The sequence below is a fragment of the Sminthopsis crassicaudata genome, chromosome 4, assembly GCF_048593235.1.
Source record: "Sminthopsis crassicaudata isolate SCR6 chromosome 4, ASM4859323v1, whole genome shotgun sequence".
Classification (NCBI taxonomy): Eukaryota; Metazoa; Chordata; class Mammalia; order Dasyuromorphia; family Dasyuridae; genus Sminthopsis; species Sminthopsis crassicaudata.
Window position 1 is genome coordinate 476909938 of NC_133620.1, and position 23693 is coordinate 476933630.

Genomic DNA, 23693 nt, shown 5'->3' on the forward strand with positions numbered 1-23693 from the left:
CTTAATTGTCTTAGGAGGATTCACCTGGCAGCTTAAGGGACCAGCCCCCGAGGTCCTTTCCCAAGTCAAACATTCAGACTCTACTTTGCGCCCCTCTGAGGGGCTGGCCACGAGGTCCAAAGACCCGATGTCGGGGGGGGGGCACCCAGAGGTTGCCATTCATTCAGCCCAGCAGTGCTTGCAGTTACAAGGTAGCCCAAAGCTTCCAGGAGACGAGGGCGCAGGCTGAGGCTGACGAGGAGACTTGAGGGAGGGGATGGGCCCATGCACAAAGAGGAGGAAGCCTCTGCATTTTCTGCATACTCTGTACACTTCCTGGCCTTTGAGAGTCAGGAGGAGGGAGAAAATGCCATTTTCATGGCAGAATTCATACGCTTGAAGTGGACTTTGAAATGAGGGGGTTCCTCCTCTCCACTCCAGGGAGAAACAGCTGGAGAGAGGGGCTCTGTTAGCAGGCGGTGTGCACTCCTGCAGAGAGGCTGGCCCATCCCCTGACCTGCGTATGGAATCACTGCTGCCATCTTGGCTCCCGAAGGGGACAAGGGAAACGGGAGCCTTGAGAGGAAGGAGAGGGAGAGGGGCTACTTGTAATGGCATTCGGAGCCTCCGTGGGAGAAGGTGGGAGAAGAGATGGATATGTCCCCCTCCCCAGCCTCTGCAAGGCCCCAGAGTGGATGGAACTGCCTCTGTCCAGGGAAACCCAGGCCCTGCTCCACGCCGGCATCATGGTTCATGGGAGCCCACCTTCCCGCACGGGAGCTTGAGCCCTCCCCCAAGCAGCTGACCAACGTCTCTCTGCTTCTTCCTCCCACTTCTGTGGGCGTGGGTAGCAAACCCCCCGGAGGCCCTTAGAGACGACTTTGCAAAGAGGTTGTGGAAAAACATTTATTTGGACAAATTATTGTGTGGACACAATGGAGCAGAACACAAGAAGAACAATGAAAGTGGCAGATAAAGGCATTCGGTACAATGTAAGAACTGTGAGTTGGGAGGGACATGTCGTACTTGAGTTGGGGAAGAACTCCGTGGGCAGCAGGAGCACCACGGCAATGCTGGCTGGCCCTGCTCTGCTTCCGCAGCGGGAGCTTGGGCAGGTTGGGGATGACGTGTAAACAGCAGGAGGAAAACTAGCACCTTTGTCCCTAAGCCTAACGTGGCTCCTCGTCAGCGGGGCCTGTTCTGGGCCTTTACAATCAGGAAGGGAGCACGGCGCGAGATGGGAGCCTGGGGAGCCACCCGGAGTGGACAGAGCTCCTTGGGCCAGCCCGGGGCCCACTGTCCCTGAAGGCCACGGCTGCTCTTCCCTGGATCAGCTTGTCCTGGTCAGGCCGTGTGCAAGTCAGGGGAGGCGGTGTGAACCCTGGGTGTGGAGTGGAAGGGCAAGAGCTCCGGGGAAGGGTGGGCGAGGGGGAATGGCAACCCTCCAAGCCCCACTGCGCCCAGAGTAACACCGAGAGTCCAGGGAGCACCAGGGAGCACCAGGGAGCACCAGGGAGCACCGGTCCTTGGCGGGCTTTAGGCCTGAGAAAGCGATGCTCACCGGGAGGGAGTTTGCTTTCCGAGCGGGCCGGGCTAAGGACAGGGAGGGAAGCATCCCAGCGGGGGGCTTGCATGCAGGGCCACGGGGGGTACAAGCGAGGGGTCTGTGAGCGGCTGGAGGAGACGTGCAAAAAGCAGACTCGGGCTCCGTTTTGGGATCTTTTTCCTTCTTTAAGCCAAGTCCACGGGGAGGCTGAGAAGGTCACAAATCACATTTTTATTTGTTTCTAAGGGTCGGTGGGAAGAGGACGGGGTGGGAGAGGACCATAGGGCGCGCCCCCTGGGCATAAGAAGTTCTCCCTCCTCCTCCCTCAGAGGGAAATCTTTCTGGAAACTGTTTGGTAGAGTACTCCCTGGAGGAGGGACTGGTAGTCGGGCACGCGGAAGAGGTGGCGCTCGCCGTAGGCCACGTCGTACTCGGCGCTCTTCCCCTTGAGCAGGGCGCGGATGTTGGGCTCGTTGACCTGCCGGCCCACCACCATCACGTAGATCTCGATGCCCGCCTTCTGGGCCTCCTGCGCCGCCTTCTCGATGGCGTTCTCGGTGACCCCCTGCGAGTTCCCGTCGGTGAAGAGGAGCACCTTCTTCTTGGTGCGGTCCCCGGGGGACGCTCGCCGGTAGAAGGAGGTCACGTAGCGGAGGGCGGCGTTCACGTCCGTGGCGTCGTTCATGAAGCTCATGCTGTCGATGCTGCTGGAGACCACGGTGTAGTTCTGGAGGAACTGCAGGGAGCCGGTGTCGGGGCTCTGCTGGTCGCGGCCGCTGTACTGGACCGCCGAGAAGCGGACGTCGTAGGAGGGGTCGGCCTTCTGGGCCGTGAGGAAGCGCTCGGCCAGGCGCTTCACGAACCGCTTGGAGGTCTCGAAGTTGCGTCTGCCCACGCTGGCCGAGCTGTCCAGCAGGACCATGATGTCCGCAGGGGCCGTGAACCGGACTGCAGGGGAGAGAGCCGCGGTCAGCGGGCATCCCCGGAGACACCCCCTCCCCCCACCGGGGCCCACTCAAAACAACAAAATTGGGCTGTGAATATGGCGGACTCAAGTCCTGGGCACACACAGCAAAGAGGGAGACGTTACTCACTCGGACACGTGTAGTCTGGGCACTTCTTATCTGCGAGGGAGAGAAAAAGACAAAGATCAGCCTCTCCTCGCGGAAGCCCGGCCCCTGCCCGTCCAGGCGGAGCGCCTCCTGTCAGGCCCGGACACTGGCCAGGGAAAGAGCAGGGAGAGCCCGTCCCAGCGTGGCGTCCCGGCGCGGCCCGGCGCAGTCCTTTCCTGACCTCCACAGCATCGCTGTGTCCCTGAGGGGTCCCCGACTTCTGTCCCTGAGGGGTCCCTGACTTCTGTCCCTGAGGGGTCCCCGCCTTCTGTCCCTGAGGGGTCCCCGACTTCTGTCCCTGAGGGGTCCCCGACTTCTGTCCCTGAGGGGTCCCGACTTCTGTCCCTGAGGGGTCCCGACTTCTGTCCCTGAGGGGTCCCGACTTCTGTCCCTGAGGGGTCCCTGACTTCTGTCCCTGAGGGGTCCCCGCCTTCTGTCCCTGAGGGGTCCCCGACTTCTGTCCCTGAGGGGTCCCCGACTTCTGTCCCTGAGGGGTCCCTGACTTCTGCCCCTGAGGGGTCCCCGCCTTCTGTCCCTGAGGCTGACTTTGCCGCCCCCCACAAGGCAGCCAGTGCCGCCTGAATCCCTAACGAGTAGGGGCAGGTGCCTGGAGCCCGGGCCGGGGTCTCACCGATGCAGATCTGGGTGGTGATGTTTTTCAGGAAGTTGTCGTCTAGGAGCTCTGCGTAGTTCTCCTTGACCAGGGATATGCCCGTCCTTTTCCCCGGCGAGCTGGTCTGGCCTTGGCAGGAGATTTCATTCAGCTGATCCGTGCTGGCAGTGCCCCCGAAGAGGTCCTTGATGCCCAGGGAAAACACCTGTGGGGGCGAAGGTCACGGGTGAGCCGCTCTTCTGGGAAGAAATCTTATTCCTTCCTCTTGGATTTTCTTGGATCTTTGAAGAGCGCCCATGTCTTTCCTCATTCTCATTCGTTCTCTCCTCAAAGTATATCTCTACTCACGCCCCACCCCCCAGAACGGAGCTCCTGCAGGACCCTTAGTCCAGCATCAGGCACACAGCGGGCGCTCAGTAAAAGCTCGTGGAACGAGCTGATGCTAGATCTTATTTCATTCTAAATCTGCTGGGGTGGCTGATGAGGAAGCCTCCCGTCCCCCCGACGCCCGGCCCGGCCCAGCGGGGCTCCTGCTCACCACAACGTCTGCCCCACAGAGCACGGTCAGGGGGGTCGTGTCCCTCTCGATATCCGAGCGCCCGTCTGTGATGACGAGGGCGATGCGCTCATTCTGGGTGGGGGGCAGCAGATTGTTCCTGGTGTACTGAAGGGCCTCCCCGGTGAAGGTGCCCCCCGCCATCCACTGGAGTTTCTTCACGGCCCTGCAGCCACAGAAGGAGATTAGAACTCGAGCCCCCTCGGGGAGGCTGCCCTTCCCTCAGCTGCAACGTCCCGCCGGCCGCCATCTTTCAGACCTTGGCTCCTGGGAATGCTCAAGTAAGCGCTCCCTGGGTCTATCGGCCATCCTGCTTCCCCCCTGCCTGGAGGAAGGAGCACCATGACGTTTGCCTGACACGATAGGCTGCCCTGGCCCGGGGGGGGGGGGGCGCGCGGCTCCTCGCTCCCCCTGACCCTGGCCCGTTTGACATTTGTGTCATTCTCCACACGGAGAGGGGAGGGCAGGTGCTCGGTTCTCAGCCTCGTCCATCTGGCAGAGGGCACGGGCTGGTATTAATCACACTGGACAGACAGAGGACGTCAGCTCCTCGGGAGCCTAAACAATGTCTGCTACATAGTAGGTGCTTAATATTTGCCCGTTAAGGGATCAATCAGGGGATAACGCCATCCTGGAAGCACTTATTTGGACCCACGTGAGGACTCTGGGACGTGTCCTTCTTTCTCTTGAGGGAGAGGTGGGTTTCCGCTTCCATTTTTCTCATTCTCTTGGTCGTTCACTTGAGTTTTTGGAGAATGAAACAACCAAGTCAGAACGTTTGCTTTCACCTTCCAGGAAGCGGAAAATGGGGTCGGGTCACCACAATCTGACCATCTCTCTGAAAGGAGGAAGGTCCTCTTAAAGGGGCCTCGGCCCGGACAGACGACCCAGAAGCGCGTGGCCACAGCTCCCAGAGCCGCCTCGGCCAGGGAGCAGCGGGTCTGGCCCATTTGTGGCCGGGCCTGTGGAGCGGGCTCGGGCACTTACTCCTTCAGGTCGTGGGCGTTCTGGATGTTGTTGTCGCTCAGGCTCACGTGCTCCTGCATTAGGTTGTGGCTGTACTGGACGACGCCCGCGTGGGACTCGCCGGGTTCAAACTGTAAAACAGGTAAGGAAGAAAGCACAGTCAAAGGCAAGACGGAGGCGGGACGAGGCGAAGTGAGGTCGCCCGCTTTCTCTCTCGCTGCTTCCCGCTGCCCATTTCTGAGCGAGTGAGTGAGTGAGCCAATCATCGAGGAACAAATCCCCCCCAAACTCTCTCAGCCTCTAACGGGCGCCCGCGGCGTCCCCCAGCGGCCTTTGCTCTCACTGCCAGCCGCCCTTCCCGCAGTGGGATGTCCCTGTAATCGAGGGGTGGGGGGGGCAGCGGGGATTGTGGCTCTGGAAGAATTAGGGGCTAGACCTCCTTGGGCACATTTCCAGCCATAAACTTCTCAGTGAGTGGAGAATCTCCCCTTTAAGTGCGTTTGATGGCTCTGCTGACCCATGGAGACAGGAAGGCGCAGCCGCAGCCGTTCCAGCCCGTGGGGGGGAGATGCTCGTCCCTCGGCGCCGCTCTAACTCCCCCACAATTCAGTGGTCCCTGCGAGGCGTGACCCCTCCTGGAGCGGCCCCAGCTAATATCTGTGAGTGACTTGGGGTCAGGCGGGCGTTTCAGGTGGTCCCTTGGGAATCCCCGCGGCACAGATCGTGAAGCTCTGGCCCTGAGGAAGCGGACTCCCTCCCGGGAGCTGCTGGCACGAGGGATTCCTTTCCCGGGCGTCTGGCACCCACGGGGGCTGCCCAGGTTCGGAAGGGAGCAGAGGGAGAAATTGGGTAAGTCAGGCTGTGGTCGCCTGAGGCTTGGAAGGGCTCGCTTTCGTGGAGTTAAGACCTGAGGCTGACCGTCCTCACCAGGAGAACTCCGTCCCAAGCAGGACGGGCGCGCCAGCTCGGCTCGGGAGCGTTTGTGGGGGACTCGAGGCCCCTCCGGGGCAGGGCACGCCTCCTGCCTGTCTTTCGCCTCCTTGCCCAGCAGGCGGGAAGTACCTCATCACTCACTTTGTCTAGTAAAGGCCGGATGACCGTCTCCGGGCCCTTCCCAGCTCGGAGATTCTATGGATTCCGCACTGGACCAGGCTCTCTCAGCCCGGGCGGCGGCAGCCAGGGTAAGCGAGAGGCCGCAGCGGACTCGCCAGCGCTCTCACCCCCACCGCCTTCAGCCCAGAGTGGAAGGAACTGGGGAGTCGCCGGAGGAGCGGTGAGACCCTCTCCCTTCTCTCTTACTGGTGACGGACGGCTGAGTCAGCGGGCTCAGCATCGCTTAAAGGCCGGCTGATTTTAATTCTAGGCCGGGGTCGTGGAAACCTTCCCCCGCGGGGTCACTACCGTGGTGATGGGGGCTAAAACTTGCGCGGCCAATGAGAGGCCCTGCAGTGACAAGGCGCGGATGGGCGCCCCCGGGTGTTTACGACCTGCTCGTGAGAGCTTGGGGGGCCGGAGGCGGCGAGCCGGGGGGCTTTAGGTAAATTGCCTGAAATAGCTTGCCTGGCGGGAGGGTTCCTTGGGAGAACGGACACCTCCGTTTAAGAACAAAGGGTCGCTTCGGAGGTGAGGGGCTCCTTCTGCCCAGAGTGCCCGAGGTGGGGCCGGCTCCGAGGGTGCGGGAAGGGGCTCGGGCAGCTCTGGCTCCTCCCGAGGAGGCCCGGGGCCGCTTACCTTCACCAGCTCATCCCTGCTCAGCCTGTCGATGACCTTGACGATGAAGTCCTTGGCGATCTCGAAGTTCTGAAGCCCGATGCTCTCCGAGCTGTCCAGCACGAAGAGGATGTCGATGGGCCCGCACTTGCACTCTGGGACAGAACGGAGACGCCGGCCGTGAGGACGCCGGCCGGGAGGACCCTGGGCCGGCGCCTTGGGAAGGCTGAGCGCGGGCGGCTGCGCGCCCTTACCTCCGAGGTGGGCTGGACTCCCAGTGGGCCGAGGCACGCGGAGAGGAAAGAGGAGCCCCCCCCCCAGAGCAGCCCCCATTTTTGGTGGCGCGGTGACCTCCCGTAAGCGCCATCAAAGCCCGCCCGGGTTCGCTCTTCGTCTCCTGCCTCGGCGCCTTCCCCGAGTCCTAACGGGCGGATCTGGCCTGGGTGTCCCAGCTTAACCTGAGCCCAACGAGCCTGACCCCCGCCCGGTCTGAGCGGCCCAGGCTGCAACGGCCGGGGAGAGCCCGTACAAAACCCACCTTTTAAAGAGTGGCAAAGAGACCGTACTCACCACAGCAAGCTGGGGGAGAAAAGGAGAGAGGGAGTTAAAACCCGCCCGCGACTCGGGGGCTCCTGTCAGGAAACGGGCGAGCCCGGGTCTGAGGGGGCGTCTGACGGAGGGGCCCTGCTCTGCGGGACCGCTCCCGGCCGGCTTCCGATGCCCCCCGATAAATGGCCGTCCCTTAACCCGTGGGCTGGCGGGAACAGCTGCCCCCCAAAGCCGCCCCCACCGGAGCGTCCGAAGGAACACTTACAGCACATCTTCATGATGATGTCCAGTATTTCACATTCCTGAGAGAGAGAAAGGGGCCGTGGTCCTGGGGCTGCCCGGGAGGGAAGGCGGCCCCCGGCTCCCCACGCCCAGAGACGCTCCACGCCGGAGCCGGCCCCAGCGGCACTCAGGGCTCGCGGCCCCCGCCCCTCAGCCGGGAGACCTCTCCCCACCCCCTGGCCTTGGACTCTCAGCTCCTGGGGCTCAGCCCGAGCTTCCACCAGAGCCGGCGCCGCGAGCAGGGCCACGGCCGTGGGCTCCGAAGCTCACAGGGAGCCCTGTCTCCCCGGACAGTGGAGGGGGAATCACGGGGGAAACGCGCAGCGGGCGACGCTGGTTACTTACGTCTGGTCCCGGAGGCCCTGGGGGTCCTGGGGGTCCCTGCGTGAGAGAAAAATAAACTAAGAGGGGAAGACGGGACCCTAAGGAGGACCACCATTGGCTGGGCCTCCCACGGCTGACACAGCGGGGGCAGGGCCCGGAAGACCCTGCTGCTGGGGGGCTGGGCGGATCAGAACCCGGCCAGGGCAGGCAGCCTGCCGGCGCCCCCTTTTACCTCAGGGGAGGAGGGATTGCCGGGGCTCCAAAGTGAACTAAAGGCCGACCTGAGGTTCCAGGCCTTTGGTCTGGGGGGGGCGCCTTTTCCAGAGCCCCCCGAGGTGCTGTGAGGACCCCTAAAAGGCTCCTGGTATGAAGTTCATACGAACTCTGTGCTGGCCACACGTCCCCGCCAGAGGGACGGCATTTCTGTCCCCCCTGCCATGTCAGACAATTTCCAGAAAGCTTAGGTCGTCCCCTGGAGCTTTCTGGCCCCGTCTTAGCTGCGAGGGGCTCCCAGACGCCCCTGGCTCCGGGGCCAGGAGCTGGGCTGGATGTCAAAGGGAGGGACCCGGGGAGGCGGCCAAAAAAGGGAGACATCGGGGCAAGGGCCGCTGACCCCCCAGCCTCCCCTCCCCCCCCCAGCCTTCCCCCCCCAGCCTCCCCTCCCCCTCAGCCTAACCCCCCCCGCCTCCCCCCCCCACCTCCCCCTCCACCTCCCCCCCCACCTCCCCTCCCCCCACAGCCTCCCCTCCCTCTCAGCCTCCCCCCCCAGCTTCCCCTCCCCCCACCCCCCCACCTCCCCTCCCCCTACAGCCTCCCCTCCCCCCCAGCCTCCCCCCCCCAGCCTTTCCCCCCCCAGCCTCCCCCCCCCAGCCTCCCCTCCCCCAGGCTCCCTGGACGTTCTCACGTCCTCGGATGCTACTCACTGGGGGGCCTTCTGGGCCTCTGTAACCTTTGGCTCCCTTAATGCCCGGGGGCGAGATGTCGTTGTTCTGCAAGAAACAAGAAAAGCGTCACTCTGGAGAATGGAGGCCCTTCCAGGACGGGGAATCCGTCCCCCACGAAGCCCAGAGGCTCTGATGTCGCTGAGCTGGTTTGTCACTGAGAAGGAGGATCTCACATTGTCCTGGGGGGCAGAAAAGTGGGCGCCCCAGAGGAAGGGCAATGATGGGGGGCGAAGGGGCCTGGCACCGGGGCGGGCTTGCGGGGCCCAGGAGAAAGCGCCAGTAAGGACAGACATGACCAGATGGCTGGGAGCTAGTCCCACAGAAATGAGTGTGCCACGGGGGGCAGGCAGCCCAGGGGCCCGCGGCCAAGCCCGGAGGGGGAGGCGCAGAGAGGAGGCTGGGAGGAAATCGCCCGTCCCTTGGGGGTCGGAAAGGACGGACTCTCAGGGGTTTCTCTTTGTGTGACTGGGGCCTGGGCGTGGCCGCCGTCCGTCCCGGTCCCTGGTGGGGGCGGCTCCCCAGGACCCCGGGGGGGGGGGGGGGGGGTCTGGCTGCCTCCTAGCCCCCGGCGCCTCTGCTCCTTACTTACATCCTCGCCAGGATCTCCGGCCTCTCCTTCGTCGCCCTTGACCCCGGGATAGCCTTTGCTGCCCTGTGCATGGGAGAAGATGAGCCTGGTCAGTCCCCGGTGGGTCCGAGCGGCCCCTGGGAGGTGCCCTCTGCGGGCCCTGGGGGGTGCCCTCTGCGGGCCCTGGGGGGTGCCCTCTGCGGGCCCTGGGGGGTGCCCTCCGCGGGCCCTGGCGGGGGCTGGGGGGACCCAATATGCCCCGCGGGTTCAGGCCTCCCTCGTCAGAGCATTCAGGCCGAGAGGGGGCGATCTGACAGAGGTGGTCCAGAATCCATAGCGTCCCTTGGGGCAGCACGAGGAGCGAAGAAGTGGAGGCTAAAATCGCTGCCTCCCACCGAGTGCGGGACCTCCCAGAGCCCTCCCACAGACAGGGGACGCGGAGGGGCAGAGTGTGCCGTACTCACATTTATGCCAGGGGGGCCCCTGCTTCCTGGGTATCCCTGAGGGAGAGAAGGGAGAGAGGAAGCGGAGTCAGAGGGTGAGCAGCCGGGGAGGCCGGGACTCCCCCCCCCCCAGCGAGGGGCTTGCCCAAGGCCACAGAGCAGCAGGATCACTTACGGGAAAGCCGGGGAAGCCTTCGGTTCCGTTCCCGGGGGGCCCATCTTCACCCTAAAAGGAAGAACAGAATGCCTGAGGCCTGCCCCAGCGGGGGGACTTGTCGGATCCTCCCCCAGCCCCTCTCTGCCTTTCCTGGTCACTGCTGGGGGGGCCGCCGCCAGGACGGGGCAGGGGAAGCCTCTCGGCCGGGCTGCCCCCAGCCAGCACGTGAGCTGCCCGTGCCCACCGGGCCCCGAGGAGGGGCTGTAACCCATGCTCACTCACCCTCTCCCCCATCAGACCGGGGTCTCCGGGGGGGCCTGCGAGGCCCGGAGTTCCTCTGGGACCCTGAAAATAGGAGGAAAATCGCCTTAGGACAATTGGATCATTAAGCAGATGAATAGATTATGAGCATAAATAAACTAAAAATAAACAGGAGAATAATTGGGGAAGCTTCCCCCACCCACCCTTAGTCCTAATTCAGAAAAGCGGGAGGCCCAGAGAAGAGGCCGACAAAGCAGCTGGGACTTTCAGAGTGGGAGAGTTAGAGGGGAGAGGGCTCCTCTGGGGGAGCGGGGGCGGGGGCAGGGGAGAGCGAGGCCGCGCCGCCCGCCAGGGACGCCCGGGCCCGATGGCCGCTGGGAAAGCCGGAGAGGAGGCTGGCAGGAATGGGCTCAAAGCAGCGGCTCACACCACGCTCCGCTCTATCGGATGCGCGGCCTTAATGCGAAGGCCACACTATAAACGTCCGTTTTGCAGAGAAGCAGATGGGGGGGGGGTCTCCTGCCCCCCAGGAGGACGAGGGCCCACGTTCAGGGCCGCCCAGCACCCCCGGCACTCACCTCGAGTCCTGGGGGCCCCTCGTCTCCTCGGTAGCCCTTGGGTCCGACTGGTCCGGCCTCCCCCTGCATGAGGAGGGAACGCAGTGAGGTCTGGGCCCCTGCAGCCCCCCGAGCCGGCGTCTTTGGTAACCCAGGGCTGGGGGGGCTGATGCTCGAGGGAAGCCCCGCCTTCGGTCAGTGCTGGCCGGCCGCGTGGCCCGTGACCCCCTGGCCTGCCTCCGCGGCCAGGACTCTCCCAGGACCCTCCGAAGGCTGCTGGGGCCCGGGGCCGAGTTAAGCAGGGACAGAAGGGGGCCCCAGGGTCCGGTTTCACAGAAGACACGGACGCCACCCCCCGGGGCCCGCCTTCGGAGGCATTCAGGCTGTGTCTCCACCTGCAGCCTGGTGTTGATAAAGGGCCCGCTCCGTTCCTGGAAGCTCTTGGGGGCCAGCTTGCTTTGGAGAGGGAGGTCAGAGACTTGGGGCAGGGAGGACAAAGGGGAAGGCCCTTCGAAGGCCGGCCGAGAGGCGATGAAGGGCCTGCCGCGGGGGCACGTGGGAGGCGGAGGGAGATGTGACCGCCAGAGCAGGGTCAGAGAGCGGGGGGTGACCCTGGCAGTCTGGGGGGCAGAGGGCCGGCTGGGCACCGAGTCAGCGCGGGTACCCCAGAGGTAGGAGACTCCTTCAAGAACCAAGATGAGGGCGGAGCCCCGAGCCAGGAGCTCTCTCCCCAGGGCAGGAGATCTGCCCGTGGTCCTGAACTCACTCCAGAGCCCCCTCCGCATCCCAGTGGCTCCGGGGCCCCCTCTTGGGAGAGAGCCCAACAAACTGGAGCCGAATGAGCTGCCCAGAGGACGCGCCCTAGAAGGAAGGCGGAGAGCGAGCCCCGGCTTGGAGAGACTCAGGAGGAGGAAGGGTGGGGCTGACCCTCTGGGGCTCAGAGGAGAGAAGGGGGGGGGATGAGGGAGCGCACGAACCCGGGCTTAGGGCTTATCAGAAAATACTTCTGGATGGTCAGAGCTGTCCCGGTGCGCATTGGGCGTCCGCCAGAGCCGGTGGGCCCTCCTCGGAGACCCCCAAGCGAGGCTGGATGATAGCTTACCAAGTAGGGGGATTCCCACTCAGGCAGAGGATTGACCGGGGGCCTGAAGCCCCTCGCAGCCCCAAGATCCTGGCCCAGATAGTCACTGGCCACTGTAGCAGAAGATGCCCCCTGCCTGCCACCCATCGGACGAGTGCCGCCTCTTACAGACGCCCCTAAATCTGCCGTTACCCGCCTGGGTCCTCCCAAGCCCCTCGGAGGCTGCCCCCTTCTGTGGACCAAGGTCACTGGTAGTATGTGGGGAGGCTGCGAGCCTCAGACGGAGGCTAAGGACCCCTCTGGGGCCTCCCCACTGGGTCCCCTCCAGCTCTGCCATTCTGGGCCGGGCTGCCAGTGCCAAGTCTGGCCTCTTCCCCCGCCCCAGATCCGACACTTGCTGTGCGGTTCCTTTTCCTCCCTCCTTTGGGCTTCAGAGAAGGGGTGAAGAGGCCCCGATTTTGCCAGACTGGAGAGGGAGGAAGGGGGTGGGGGCTCATCTACTGAGGAATCGCTAAAATCCCGCAGGGGCAGCTCTCGGGGAGGAGGGTGCCGGGAGGCTCTGGGCATGGCCGCTGGTCAGGGACCTTCCCAGGGAAGAAGGAATTCTCTCCCTCCCTCTCCCTGCAGCCAAAACAAATAGCCGGGATTTCAGCCCCGTCCTGACCTCGAGGTTCAGGGAGCCGGGACAGAGGGAGCCGAGCCCAGCGTCCCGGCCCCTCTCTCCCTTCCCTGCCAGCCGCCTGCCATGTCCGCTGGGCACCAGCCACGGGCTCCGTCGAGAACCAGAAGGCTGGACAGCGGCCACGCGCGGGTGACTTGGCCACAATCCCTGGTCTCTCCGCTAGGAAACGAAGGGGGCAGAGCAGCTGGCCTTGGCAGTGAATGGAGGAGGGATTCAGGGCGCTGGGACCTCATGAGCTCCACCTCCCCCACCTCCCAGAGGGGCAAAGGCTTGTGCCAGCAAGAGTCTCAGGTGGGATAGAACGCAGGCGTTCGGGGCCACAGGTCCGACTCTATCCAGTGCAGGGACCTCCGGAACCTGCGGCTGCCACTTACGGGTCAGGCAGAAATGCTCAAGGTCAAGCCCCCAGCCCCGCAGAGTGGCGTCTGGTGGAAAGTGGGCCCCGCCCCCTCCCACGCAGGCTGAGCAAGTGGCCCCGGCCCCTCCGGGTCCCAGATTGTCTTCCTGGACCCAGTGGGTCCTTCCCCGTCCCTCTGGCCTGAGGAAAAGCCCGCTCTGTCCCCACATGGCGCACCGGCCTTTCCAAACAGGAAATGAAAAGGAGCGGGTGACATCCTGCGGGAGCCCTGCACAGCCCCCGCCATCTGGCCAGCTCGGCCCAAATATTTAGCTTAGAACATCTGGTGGCTCCCCGGCCTGGGGCCGGATGGCCGGGACCCACCTTCGGGGAGAGCTCCCTTTGGTAAGTTTTTAGAACTGCCCTTGGAAGGCCCGGGTGACAAGGGGTCCCCTTCTAAAGCCCCCCTTCATCGGGAAGAACTGGGCGGCCAGGAGACAGAGCTCTGGCAGGGGGTGCAGAGCTGAGGGGGCCCAGAGGCTGGGGGCGGACTCAGCGGGGGGACAGCGCCTGGCTGGAGGAAGGGGGAGGGGTCGCACTTACCGGGTCTCCGGGGACGCCCACTGGTCCTTCCCGGCCTTGATCGCCTTGGGGCCCCTGCTCACCCTGAAAGGAGGAAGAGGAAGGGCGTAAATCCGTGCCCGCTGGGACCACACCCGGCCCAGGCCCAGCACCAAACCCCTCCTCTACAAGCTCTCCCGAGTCCATGGCGACCCCCGCCATCCCGAAGCCCGGAGGTACCCGCACCCCAACCCCGACACCGAGCCCAAACTGCCCTGGCCCTGAACCAATCCCAGCCACGACCTGGAGCCCAACGCCGGTGTCGGCTCCGGCCCAAATGGCACCGGACGCTCGGCGGCAAACGCAGGCCCAGCACCGGCCGTAACACTAACCCGAACCCCAACTCCCACCCCCCCAACCCCAACATCTATACCCAGCCCAATATTCCAGTCTAGTTCAGCTTCCAGCACAGGCGGGAGAGGAGACAAATGCTAAACCCCCTGCTGGGGTCTGAGGGGAAGCTCGGAGTCAGCTCCTAACATTCTGGAAAGGCTCCGAAGCTCTTTGTGCCGGGGGGCCCTCGGACAGGCTGGTGGAGCCCCCAGAACCTCCAACAGAGGGTCTTAAATGCAGCAAATAAAAGGCACCGTCAAATGTATTAGAATAATACACTCTTCCGGGTGGTCCCTAGACCCTCAGCAATCTGTCCACAGAGCTCAGGTTCTGATTCACGATCCCCTCTGAGAGCGTACCCCAAACTCATTCTGCATTTATGGTAACACCCCTGATTGCCGGAAGTTTGGACACACCGGGATGGGAGCACTGCTTTTTCGAAAGTCTTAAACCAAGATGTGCGGCAGCTGAGCCAGGGTGCCCAAGCACCACGGACAATTCTAGTTAAAAATGTCCCTCCCTCTCTTCCTTTGCCTTCCTTCCTTCCTTCCTTCCTTCCTTCCTTCCTTCCTTCCTTCCTTCCTTCCTTCCTTCCTTCCTTCCTTCCTTCCTTCCTTCCTTCCTTCCTTCCTTCCTTCCTTCCTTCCTTCCTTCCTTCCTTCCTTCCTTCCTTCCTTCCTTCCTTCCTTCCTTCCTTCCTTCCTTCCTTCCTTCCTTCCTTCCTTCCTTCCTTCCTTCCTTCCTTCCTTCCTTCCTTCCTTCCTTCCTTCCTTCCTTCCCTTCCTTCCTTCCTTCCTTCCTTCCTTCCTTCCTTCCTTCCTTCCTTCCTTCCTTCCTTCCTTCCTTCCTTCCTTCCTTCCTTCCTTCCTTCCCTTCCTTCCTTCCTTCCTTCCTTCCTTCCTTCCTTCCTTCCTTCCTTCCTTCCTTCCTTCCTTCCTTCCTTCCTTCCTTCCTTCCTTCCTTCCTTCCTTCCTTCCTTCCTTCCTTCCTTCCTTCCTTCCTTCCTTCCTTCCTTCCTTCCTTCCTTCCTTCCTTCCTTCCTTCCTTCCTTCCTTCCTTCCTTCCTTCCTTCCTTCCTTCCTTCCTTCCTTCCTTCCTTCCTTCCTTCCTTCCTTCCTCCCTCCCCTCCTTCCCTCCCTCCCTCCCTCTCTCCTGCCACAGCTTCCATTTCTGATTTCTTGGCCACCCCATAGACTTGGGCTTGGAGAAGCTGAAGCCTTCTGAACCTTGGTGAGCCCTTCCCTCCCCAGGAGAGCCCCTAGAGCAGGAGGCAGCCCTTGCCCTGCTCCCTGCTCCGCCTCCATCCCCTTCTGTGCTGGGCCGGCCAGGCTGTTCCCTCCCTTCTCCGTGGCCATCGTTAGGCACGAAGCTGCCTTGGCTGCTCCTTGGGTCACTAGCGGGGCAGGTGGGGAGCCAAGCAGCCCGGGCCCCAATTTCTGTCCTCCCGGGCCAGATGTCCAGATGGTCACCACCCCCAGCACCTGATTCTGGGCCCCTGCCTGAGACTACGTTAGACCCAGGGATGAGTCAGCCCCTAGTCAGAGCCACAGAATGGTTCCCTGCTGGGGACCCATCTCTCTCACTGGGGACATAGTGGGGGATGTCCCTCCCCCATACACCCCTTCCCCCACTCCCACGGGGCGGGCAGGCTCTCTGGTCTCCTAGGACCCCACCCTGGCTCCACGCTGCTCGTGATGGCTTCCTAAGGCTGCAGTTCAGGGCTGACTGGATGTTTTTTCCTTTCTAGCTTAGGGGGAACAGTTTCCCACACCTGCGGGAACCCCAGGGGAGCAGCGGGTCGCACCCAGGGCCGGGGGTGTACATGTCAGAGAGCCAAGGGTCCTGCTGGCCTCTGGGGGGCAAGAGGAAATTGGGACATCTATCCAGATCTAGGGGTGTATCTGACTCCCCCAGGTGGAAAACGAAACATGGGACTTACTGGGTCTCCCCGTGGCCCCCGCGCGCCTGGGGTTCCTCGTGGTCCTCGTTCTCCGGGGCCGCCCTGTTTAAAAAGAGGTGAAGCAATGAAGATTCAGCATGTTCGGGACCAGTGGGAGCCAGCAGGGCTGTCCCCGGGCTCAGGCTGTCCCTGGGCTTGGGCTGTCCCCGGGCTCAGACCCACAGAAGGGCAGCTGGGTCCCGGCATGTTCCAGGGCCAGCCGTGGTCAGTGAGACCCTCATTTTGGTGTCTTAGCTTGTTTCTGAAGTGCGCCACGGTGTCAGCCCTCATCCCATAGACCAGGGCTGGGATGCTGGGAGGCAGCCTGACCCAGGGGGCAACCCCACCCCCAAGGCCATCATTTGGTCAAGATGAGCAGTCCTTGGCTGAGTTTTCTAAAGGCCACTATTGGGTCCTTGGGATATGCCGCCCCACCAAGCCGGGCTCCTGTCAGGGATGGCGGGTCCCACAAAGGGGGCCAGTCTTACCCTTTCTCCAGGGGGGCCGTCGGGTCCGGGATTTCCCTATGTTGAAACAAGAAAAGACACTGGTTGGGGGCCCGGCCCTGAAGCTGAGCAGCCCCACCAAGGACCCGAGCCGGGAGCCCCGTCTCACCAACCTCATCGCCTTGCTCCCCCTTCTCTCCGGGGGGTCCTGGTTCTCCGGGCTGGCCCTAGGACGAAGATGGACACAAACAGATGAGAGGCTAGCAGAGTGGCTGGGGACCATCCCGGGCTTCGGCGAGCTCATGCCCTTACCTCCTCTCCTGGGGGCCCCGTATTTCCTGGCCTTCCCGGCTCTCCATCATCTCCAGGCGCGCCCTAGAAAAAGACCGCAGGGACCTGGGTTAGTCTGCATGGCGAGGCGCCTTCGTAGAGAGCCCCTGGGTCAGGAGCATCCTCCTGCCTTGGGTCGGCAGCCATCTTTCCCACCTGCGCCCCCTCCTCTCTAACACGATTTATTAGAACCAAAAAGGCTCCAAGGACATGACATTTCCCCCCATCTGGAACCGAGCCTCCCCTGCCAATCTGCTTCCACATCTGTCTCCCTGCCTAGCCTGCGGCTCCACAGAGCCAGACTGTGCCGGGAAAGCTCAGCACCCCTTAGGCTGGCATTGAATGGGCCTTTTAGGCAGAAGGCTGGCAGCCAGGCAGGAAGCTTGACCCCAAGGGGTCTGTGTGGTCTCCATGGAGACATGGGGCTCCACTTAGAGGTGCATGGAGCAGACATGACTCACCTTTTCTCCTTTTGGGCCAAAAGAACCTGGGTCTCCCTTGGGCCCCGGAGGTCCTTGGGCTCCCTGCAAAAAAGGACATAGCCTCGTGGTCTGCTTCTGAGCCACCGGTTGATGGACTCGGGAGCTCCCCGGTGCCTCTGGGCTTCCAGGCAGGGAAGGATGGCTGGCTCTCGACTCTTCGGGCTGGCTTTGCTACCTAATCCCCCACTGTTACTAGAACAGCCTCCCCACCTCTAAAGCCCCCATGCTTTGTCCAAGCTGCTGCATCCACCGTCCCTGGACCCCTCTTCCGCTTTGCTTCAACCTCCCGGTCAATTAGCTTCTCTCCAGGCCAAGTCCAAGGCTGCCCCATCCTCAGAGAGGAAGGGGCTCTCCCCCGGGCTCTCTCTGTATTGACTCTGTATTGTCTGTATTGACACTTTCCTCTCTATTTTTATCTATTTCTCTGTGTGCACCTTGTTCCCTCCCTCGTTCCCAGGAGAACGTCAGCCCACAGGGGACCCTCTCAGGGCCTGGCACATGCTGGGTGACTAATGAACGAGTGGCCAGCACAAAGAGAACCCATAAGGGAGCACTCACATCGAATCCTGGAGATCCCTTGCACCCTGGCAGGCCGGGGTATCCAGTCTCACCCTGTGAAGAGAGAGGGAAAGAAAAACCCCTTAAAGGGCCAGCCACAGTCCCAGAGAGACTCAGCTGCCCCTGCCAAGTGTGGCTTCTCCAAGTGGATGCCCTGCCACAGCCTAGCTGAAGGGGGTCAAGCTCTTGGGGGCATGGTCACAAAGTCCAAAGACAGCCTTGCCTCCGCTGGCTGACCACCACTCTGCCCCTCCCGTGCCAATGAACTAAAGCTCATCTCCCCCGCTGCTGATCGCAGCCCACGGACAGCCTCATCTGGACTGTGCGCCGGGCCGATGACCCGGCTGGACGGCCATCCCGCACTGGAAAAGCCCCCTCGGCCACCCTGATGAGACACTGACCTTCTGCCCGTCGATGCCATCAATACCTCTCTTGCCTTTTTCACCCTACAATAGAAGAAGGCACAAATGGGGGGGGGTCACCAAAGGCCCGGCCATGTTAGAGCAGAAAAGGAGACCCCGAGGGACCAGTATGGTGGAGAACTGACCTTGTAACCTTTAGGTCCTCGTGAGCCCTGTGAAAATAGAGAGGAAGAGCTGAAGTGAGGTCCTTGTGACTTGTGCCCAGCCCACGGGCTCCCCTGTTCTACAGAAGCTTTTCCAGGGAAGCTTCTTGGGAAGTGACAGATTGAACCCAGGGCCTCGGCATCCAAAGCTGCTGTTTTTCTTCCCCTTCACCATTCAAGGGGGGGGGGGATGCCCCTGCTTCGAAGTGGTGGCAATAGTTTTTATTTGGACTCAGCTCAGATTCCCGAACAAGGACGGGGCTATGGGGGATGGTCAGGGACCCTGCTGCTGCTGCTGGCAAGCCCAGCCTCTTCTGGCTGGAGAGGCCGATACGGAGCCTTCTGTGGCTGAGCCATGCCCTGGGCCATGCTGAGGAGGGACGATGGGGTCACAGAATGGCCTGACGCTTACCTTTTCTCCCCGCGTTCCTTTTTCTCCCTAGTGATCACAATGAAAAAAAGCAGGAAATAGTCATTTGCAAAGTCAGGATGGGGACCCAACAATACCAGAGAAATGTGGCTTCTGAGAAAGGAGATGCTCACGAACCTTCATTCCTTGGTAACCCACAGGTCCAAGATCACCTTGTCTTCCCTAGGGAGAAAGAGAGAGTGACCCATATTATAAACCTCCTATGGGAGAGCCTCTGGCAGGGTTCCTAATGAAGCCCCTGGAGGGAGAACTGATAGCCTAAGAACCAGCTGCCCTAGAAAGTGGGGGAGGGGTTTGACTAATTAGAACAAGAAAGAGATTGGCATCTGATTTAAAATGGCGGTGATTATCGTCTGGTAATACCTAATGAATAATGGTAGAATCAAAACCTTGACTCTTATTCAAAATAGTATTAATTAAACTAACAAAACCTAAAATCTAATATTTAGTTCTAGTATTCAAAATACTTAACAAATATTTTCCATTAATTTTGGAACAGAGGGATGATGATTGTTTAACCATTGGGTGGAAAATCATTTTAAAAGCAATGGTTTCCATTTCAGTCTTAGTTCTTAGGCAATCTAGTGTCATCATTCAAAATAGCAACCCTAGTTATAGAGAAAAAGACAAATAGCATAAGTGTATATTAGGCAGAGATCTAGTAGATTTGGATGTTTTATTAAATGTTTTGGATTGATATAGTTAAATGATATTGGCTTATGATTTTCTTTCTTTGCTTTATCCCTCCCTGGTTTAAGTATCAGGATTATATTTGTCTCAAAAAGCTAATGAGTTTTTCATGACTCGCAGTTCCTCTGCACTTGGGACACTCAGCTCATGGGGTTTGTCCTCCATAGGAGAAGGGAACCCTCTGTTGTTGCTACAAAATAGAGCAATGGGAAGGATGGGGAGATGTTACTTTGGGCAGAGGCTAAATATTGTGGTTTCTGAGGGAAGTGGGAGAGACGTCCAACACAGAGTCACAAAAAGGGTCATCATGGGATAGGATTGAGTGGGAAGACCAGAAATATTTCCAGTAAAATGTGGGAGCAGCTGCACCTCTCAGCTAAATAGGCTTCTCAGTGAGAAAGGGAAGGGCAAAAGTCCTTCCTTCTCCTGCCCAGGAGCCATCTGCTGGGTAATGAGCTCTCCGGAATGCTAACCTTGCTCCACTTGGATTGCCAAGGACCCTCTCTGATGGGAGAGGCTGGGTCAGAGTGCCCCGCCTTTTATCAGCTCTGACTCTGCTGGGCTGGGCATGAGGTCTTGTGGTCACTGGGTTCTCAAGCCGTTTAATGTTCTGCCCACACCTCTCACCCCTAACACAAATAGAGGTGCAGTCTGCCTGGGGGGTGGAGGAGACCCTGGGTGGGGAGAACTCTGAGGGCAGCTTTAGTGCTTCCCTCTGCCATGTGGGCCTTATGTGGGTAGCACATGGGAGCCCCATGGCGATGAATGCCTGGCTCAGTGTCACAAATGCTGGACGGTCCCTCGCCCTGGTCTCCAAGTCCTGGGCCTGAGATTTCTGCTCCATCATCATGAGTCACCATGGCGGGGGACACTTGCCTCTCCCCTCTGCCTCTCCCTGAGGTTGGTGATGGCTGCCGGGGTGGTGAGAAGGCCCAGACTGTTCCTGCTAAAGGCGGGGTGGCATCTGTACCTCTCACCCTTCTAGAACTGGCCATGGGTGGTCGCCAACCAGGGTTTGGGGCACACCCTTAGTCTGGGTCTTCCTTTCCTTTTAAGAGTCCTCTCTGGTCCTTGGGCCTAGTGAGGTGGCCGGAGGTCCTGACCAGGACCCGGGGAAGAGGAAACTTTGTTTGATTGACCCTGCTCATTTCTGTTGGTCTCTGGCCTCCTTCTTCTACATCCATTGTTTATACTGTGTCCTGGGGCCGTGTGCTTGTAGACAGAAGCCCCACCAAGGCCTGGACCCGTCAGTCTCCAAAGAACAAGCACCGAGGCAGCGCAGGTCTTACAGAAGAGCTCCCGGAGCCCCCACCCGTACTCACCGGCTCTCCAGCTTCTCCCTTCTCTCCGGGAAGCCCGGGCTTTCCTCTTTCTCCCTAGAACATAAATGGGAGGTGATGAGGGAAGGTTTGGAATACCCCTCCAGGAAATGTCGGTGATTAGCCTGCTGGAGCTCTCTCCCCCTCCCTCCCTTCTAAGGGGCTCTTGGGAAGTGGGAACTGGACTCTACCAGGCTTCTCCCTCTAGGCTGGAGAGGGGGCTTAGAGATGGCCTCTCCTCACCCTCCCTGCACCCACTCCCAGACCTCCCTTGGAACCTCACATGAAGGGTCTGCTCTCTGTCTGCACTTGTGGCTCCCTACCACAGGCAAAGGTCGATTAACCAGCCAATCAACAAGAAATAATGAAGGACCTATTCTGTGAGAGGCAGCCGGGGTTACAGAGAAACAGGGGGATCATCCCTCCACAGGTCAGAGGTAAAAAGCTGGGAGGGACCTTTGGGCAGGCTGGTCCAACTCACTTTACAGATTAAGAAACTGAGGCTCCTGGGGGAACATGGCTCCTTAAGGCCAAACTAGTGACCCGAGGACGGGAACCATATTTGATCCAAAATTTCCCTCTCCTCCACCCTGCCCAGGAACCTGCCCAACGTGCCACCACTATTTGATAAAGGTTTGTGGAATGAATGAAGGAGCCTCCAGTCTCTGCTACACAAATTAAAATCCTTCAGGGTAGCAAGAGGCCAGAACCCTTCCAGAATCCCGAAGGCAGAAAGGGCCGTCAGGGGGCTTCCTGGCAGCACAGAGGCCTCTGGTAATGAAGAATTTGCTAACTTCTGGGGCGCCCGTTCTACTGGGGACCAAGATCCCAGGAGGGGAGTTATTCCTGATGAATCTGTAGCTTCCCCCACTATTTTGCATCCTGTCAGCTGGGTCCAAGCAGAACAAGCCGGATCCCTTAGTAATCCCTTCTCCCAGCCAGAATTCCTAGGGATGGCGCACGCAGTAGGATGTCATTTTCTTACCTCATGTCCAGGGTCACCACGCGGCCCAGGAGGACCTCGGGCAGGCTGTAAATTAAGCAAAAAGAGCTCTCAGTTAGCACAGGGCCTGCTCACTAAGGGCACAAAATGGGAAGGGTGATCAAGGAAGTCATACTTACCTGGCACTCGAAAGAACAGCACTGAAAAAAGTGACAAATCCAAGATGTTAGAAATGGAAGGCAGAGAGAGCCCCCAGTCCCCAAACAGCCCTTTCACAACTGTCCCAAATGGTCCCCCCCAGCCTTGAGAGCACCTCCCTTCTCTAGAGACGGTCAGGAAGCACCAGGACCCAGTCTGCCCACCCTTGTGGCAGAGGCTGGGATGAGAGACTCACCACTTGCTCCACGTTGTCTTTCTGAAAAAGGAAAAGGAAAAGTTGGATTAAGTTCCATGTTTGTGTCAGCTTGAAAGCCAGGGTGCCTCATGAAGAGCCAGCAGAAAGGAAAGAGCAACAGCCCACTCACATTCACAGCCCACTCACATTCACAGCCCACTTACACTCACAGCCCACTCACAATCATCTTGATGATGGTGTCAATGGTCTCCTTGATCAGCTCGGTCGAGTCCCGGTTGAGATCCCAGTCAGCCGCGGTAAAGTTCCTCCTGTATGTGTGGTCTGTGGCGATGATGCTCAGCCTGGCCTCCTAGAATCCAGAAAGATGGGGACCAAGTGAGACCCAGCGTAAACATGGTGGCCCCACAGGGGCCAGGGAGGACCCCCCCCTCCCTATGGTGGTTCCGAGTCATTTCCCTTGTGCTCCCAAGAGGAATCACATTCCCTAGAGCAGTAATTTAGTTAAGCCATTGATTGAAATAGGCTGGGGAACAAATGGGACAGGTCTGGCAGAATTGCCCAGGTCATCCACTTCCAATGCCAGGGCTACTCTCCCCCCACCATTCTAAGCTGGGGACACTTAAGCTGCAAGAGGAATTGGGCAGGAGAAGAAAGGAGAGGAAGAAAAGGGAGAAAGAGGATGGACGGGTAGATGGGGATGGCCAGCAATTGGTCAAGGGGGTCTGAGCCCTCAACAAGATGACAGACGTGCTAGGGAGCGTGACCCCTTCCCCCTTGGCACAGAGCCTGAGTTTGCTGTCCTTGACTCAAGGCCATCCTGGGCCAGATCTGTTACTGGCTTGGCCGGGGCTCTTGGGTTTGTCAGTGGGTTTCACAGAGACCCAGGACAAAGGCTCCGAGCTGCCTCCTGGCATCTCTGTGGGAGGCCCCCCAGCCTCAGGCACTCTAGGCCTTCCCCCCATGGCAGTGGCCCAGGACCTACCAGGTGATCAGGTGTGATGGCCACGGAGAACACCTTGATGCCCAGGTGCTTAGCTTCATTGACGGCATCTTCCAGCCCGCCACAGGGCTCCTTGTAACCTTCCAAAGGGTGGCCATCCGTCACCACAATAAGGTACTTGTTCTCCCTCTGGTGGGACCCCCTGCCGTGTTCAGACACATTCATGAGCCACAGGGGCCAGAGATGAGGCTCCAAAGACCCAGGGGCTTTAAGACCCAAAAGGAGATTGCAGTTCTAGGAAATGGGAGCCCATCCAAACCTTACGTGATCAATCTGGGCCAATGATTCTGTGGCATTCAGGGTATGTCAAGGTAGGAGAAATGCAGCAACAAGGGGCTGGCCCTCCCACAGCCCAAGCCTCACTTACCCCATCTAGAATGATGCTACTAGTAATAATGGGCCTTGAAAACCTTGGTAGTCAAGATTCCTCCATTTCTGAGCCACGATTTTTGAGAGGCACATTGAAACCCAGTAGTCACACAGTTACTCGTTAATGAGAAAATCTGGGAAATGTCCCAGCATTTCACATTTTTTAAGGATGACTCTGTCTCAACTGTTTAAGTCTCCAAGTAGATGAGTTTATATCCTGCCTGTTCTCTCTTCTCCATTCCCAGACCTTATAAGCAATAGTATTCTTTCCACCCCATAACCTAATTATAAAACAGTAGTAAGAGAGAAGGGATGTTTCTGTGGGTGTCGCATTCCCTGGGAAAGGAAATATTCCAGTTACTAAAAGAGTTTTAATGGGACTTTGAAGATTTAGGTGAGCTGAGTCACGCAGGGCAGGAGTACTCTCAAATTTCTTGCTAGTTTTGGAAACAATTCATTTGAAGAAAGGATGTTAAACAAGCAGTTGGGCTATCTTGTTCAGTAGAAGCAGAATTGATAAAAGAAGTGGGAAAAATGGAATAGCATTGCATAATAAGGAGATATACTCCTGCAGGAAAGTTGAGGAGCTTAAGGGGAGAAGCGCTTTGAGTAAGGATTAATCAAAGGAGAACTAGAAGGTGTATCA

General features: G+C 59.9%; 1 protein-coding gene across 1 annotated transcript; it reads right to left on the reverse strand.

Annotated features, from left to right (window-relative positions):
- Window positions 1–871: 871 nt before the first annotated feature.
- Window positions 872–22816, reverse strand: COL6A1 (collagen type VI alpha 1 chain; the record flags this gene model as incomplete). Its single annotated transcript, XM_074264512.1, is given in 32 exon segments — window positions 872–2473; window positions 2620–2649; window positions 3269–3455; window positions 3789–3972; window positions 4794–4903; window positions 6504–6637; window positions 7053–7061; window positions 7297–7333; window positions 7659–7694; window positions 8561–8626; window positions 9171–9233; window positions 9614–9649; window positions 9768–9818; window positions 10032–10094; window positions 10589–10651; window positions 13271–13333; window positions 15561–15623; window positions 16049–16084; window positions 16180–16233; window positions 16319–16381; window positions 16798–16860; window positions 17377–17430; window positions 17778–17822; window positions 17924–17950; window positions 18354–18380; window positions 18489–18533; window positions 20384–20437; window positions 21366–21410; window positions 21503–21523; window positions 21718–21738; window positions 21899–22027; window positions 22661–22816. Coding segments are annotated over 32 exon segments (2658 nt in total), but the record flags the coding sequence as incomplete, so codon positions are not given.
- Window positions 22817–23693: the final 877 nt, after the last annotated feature.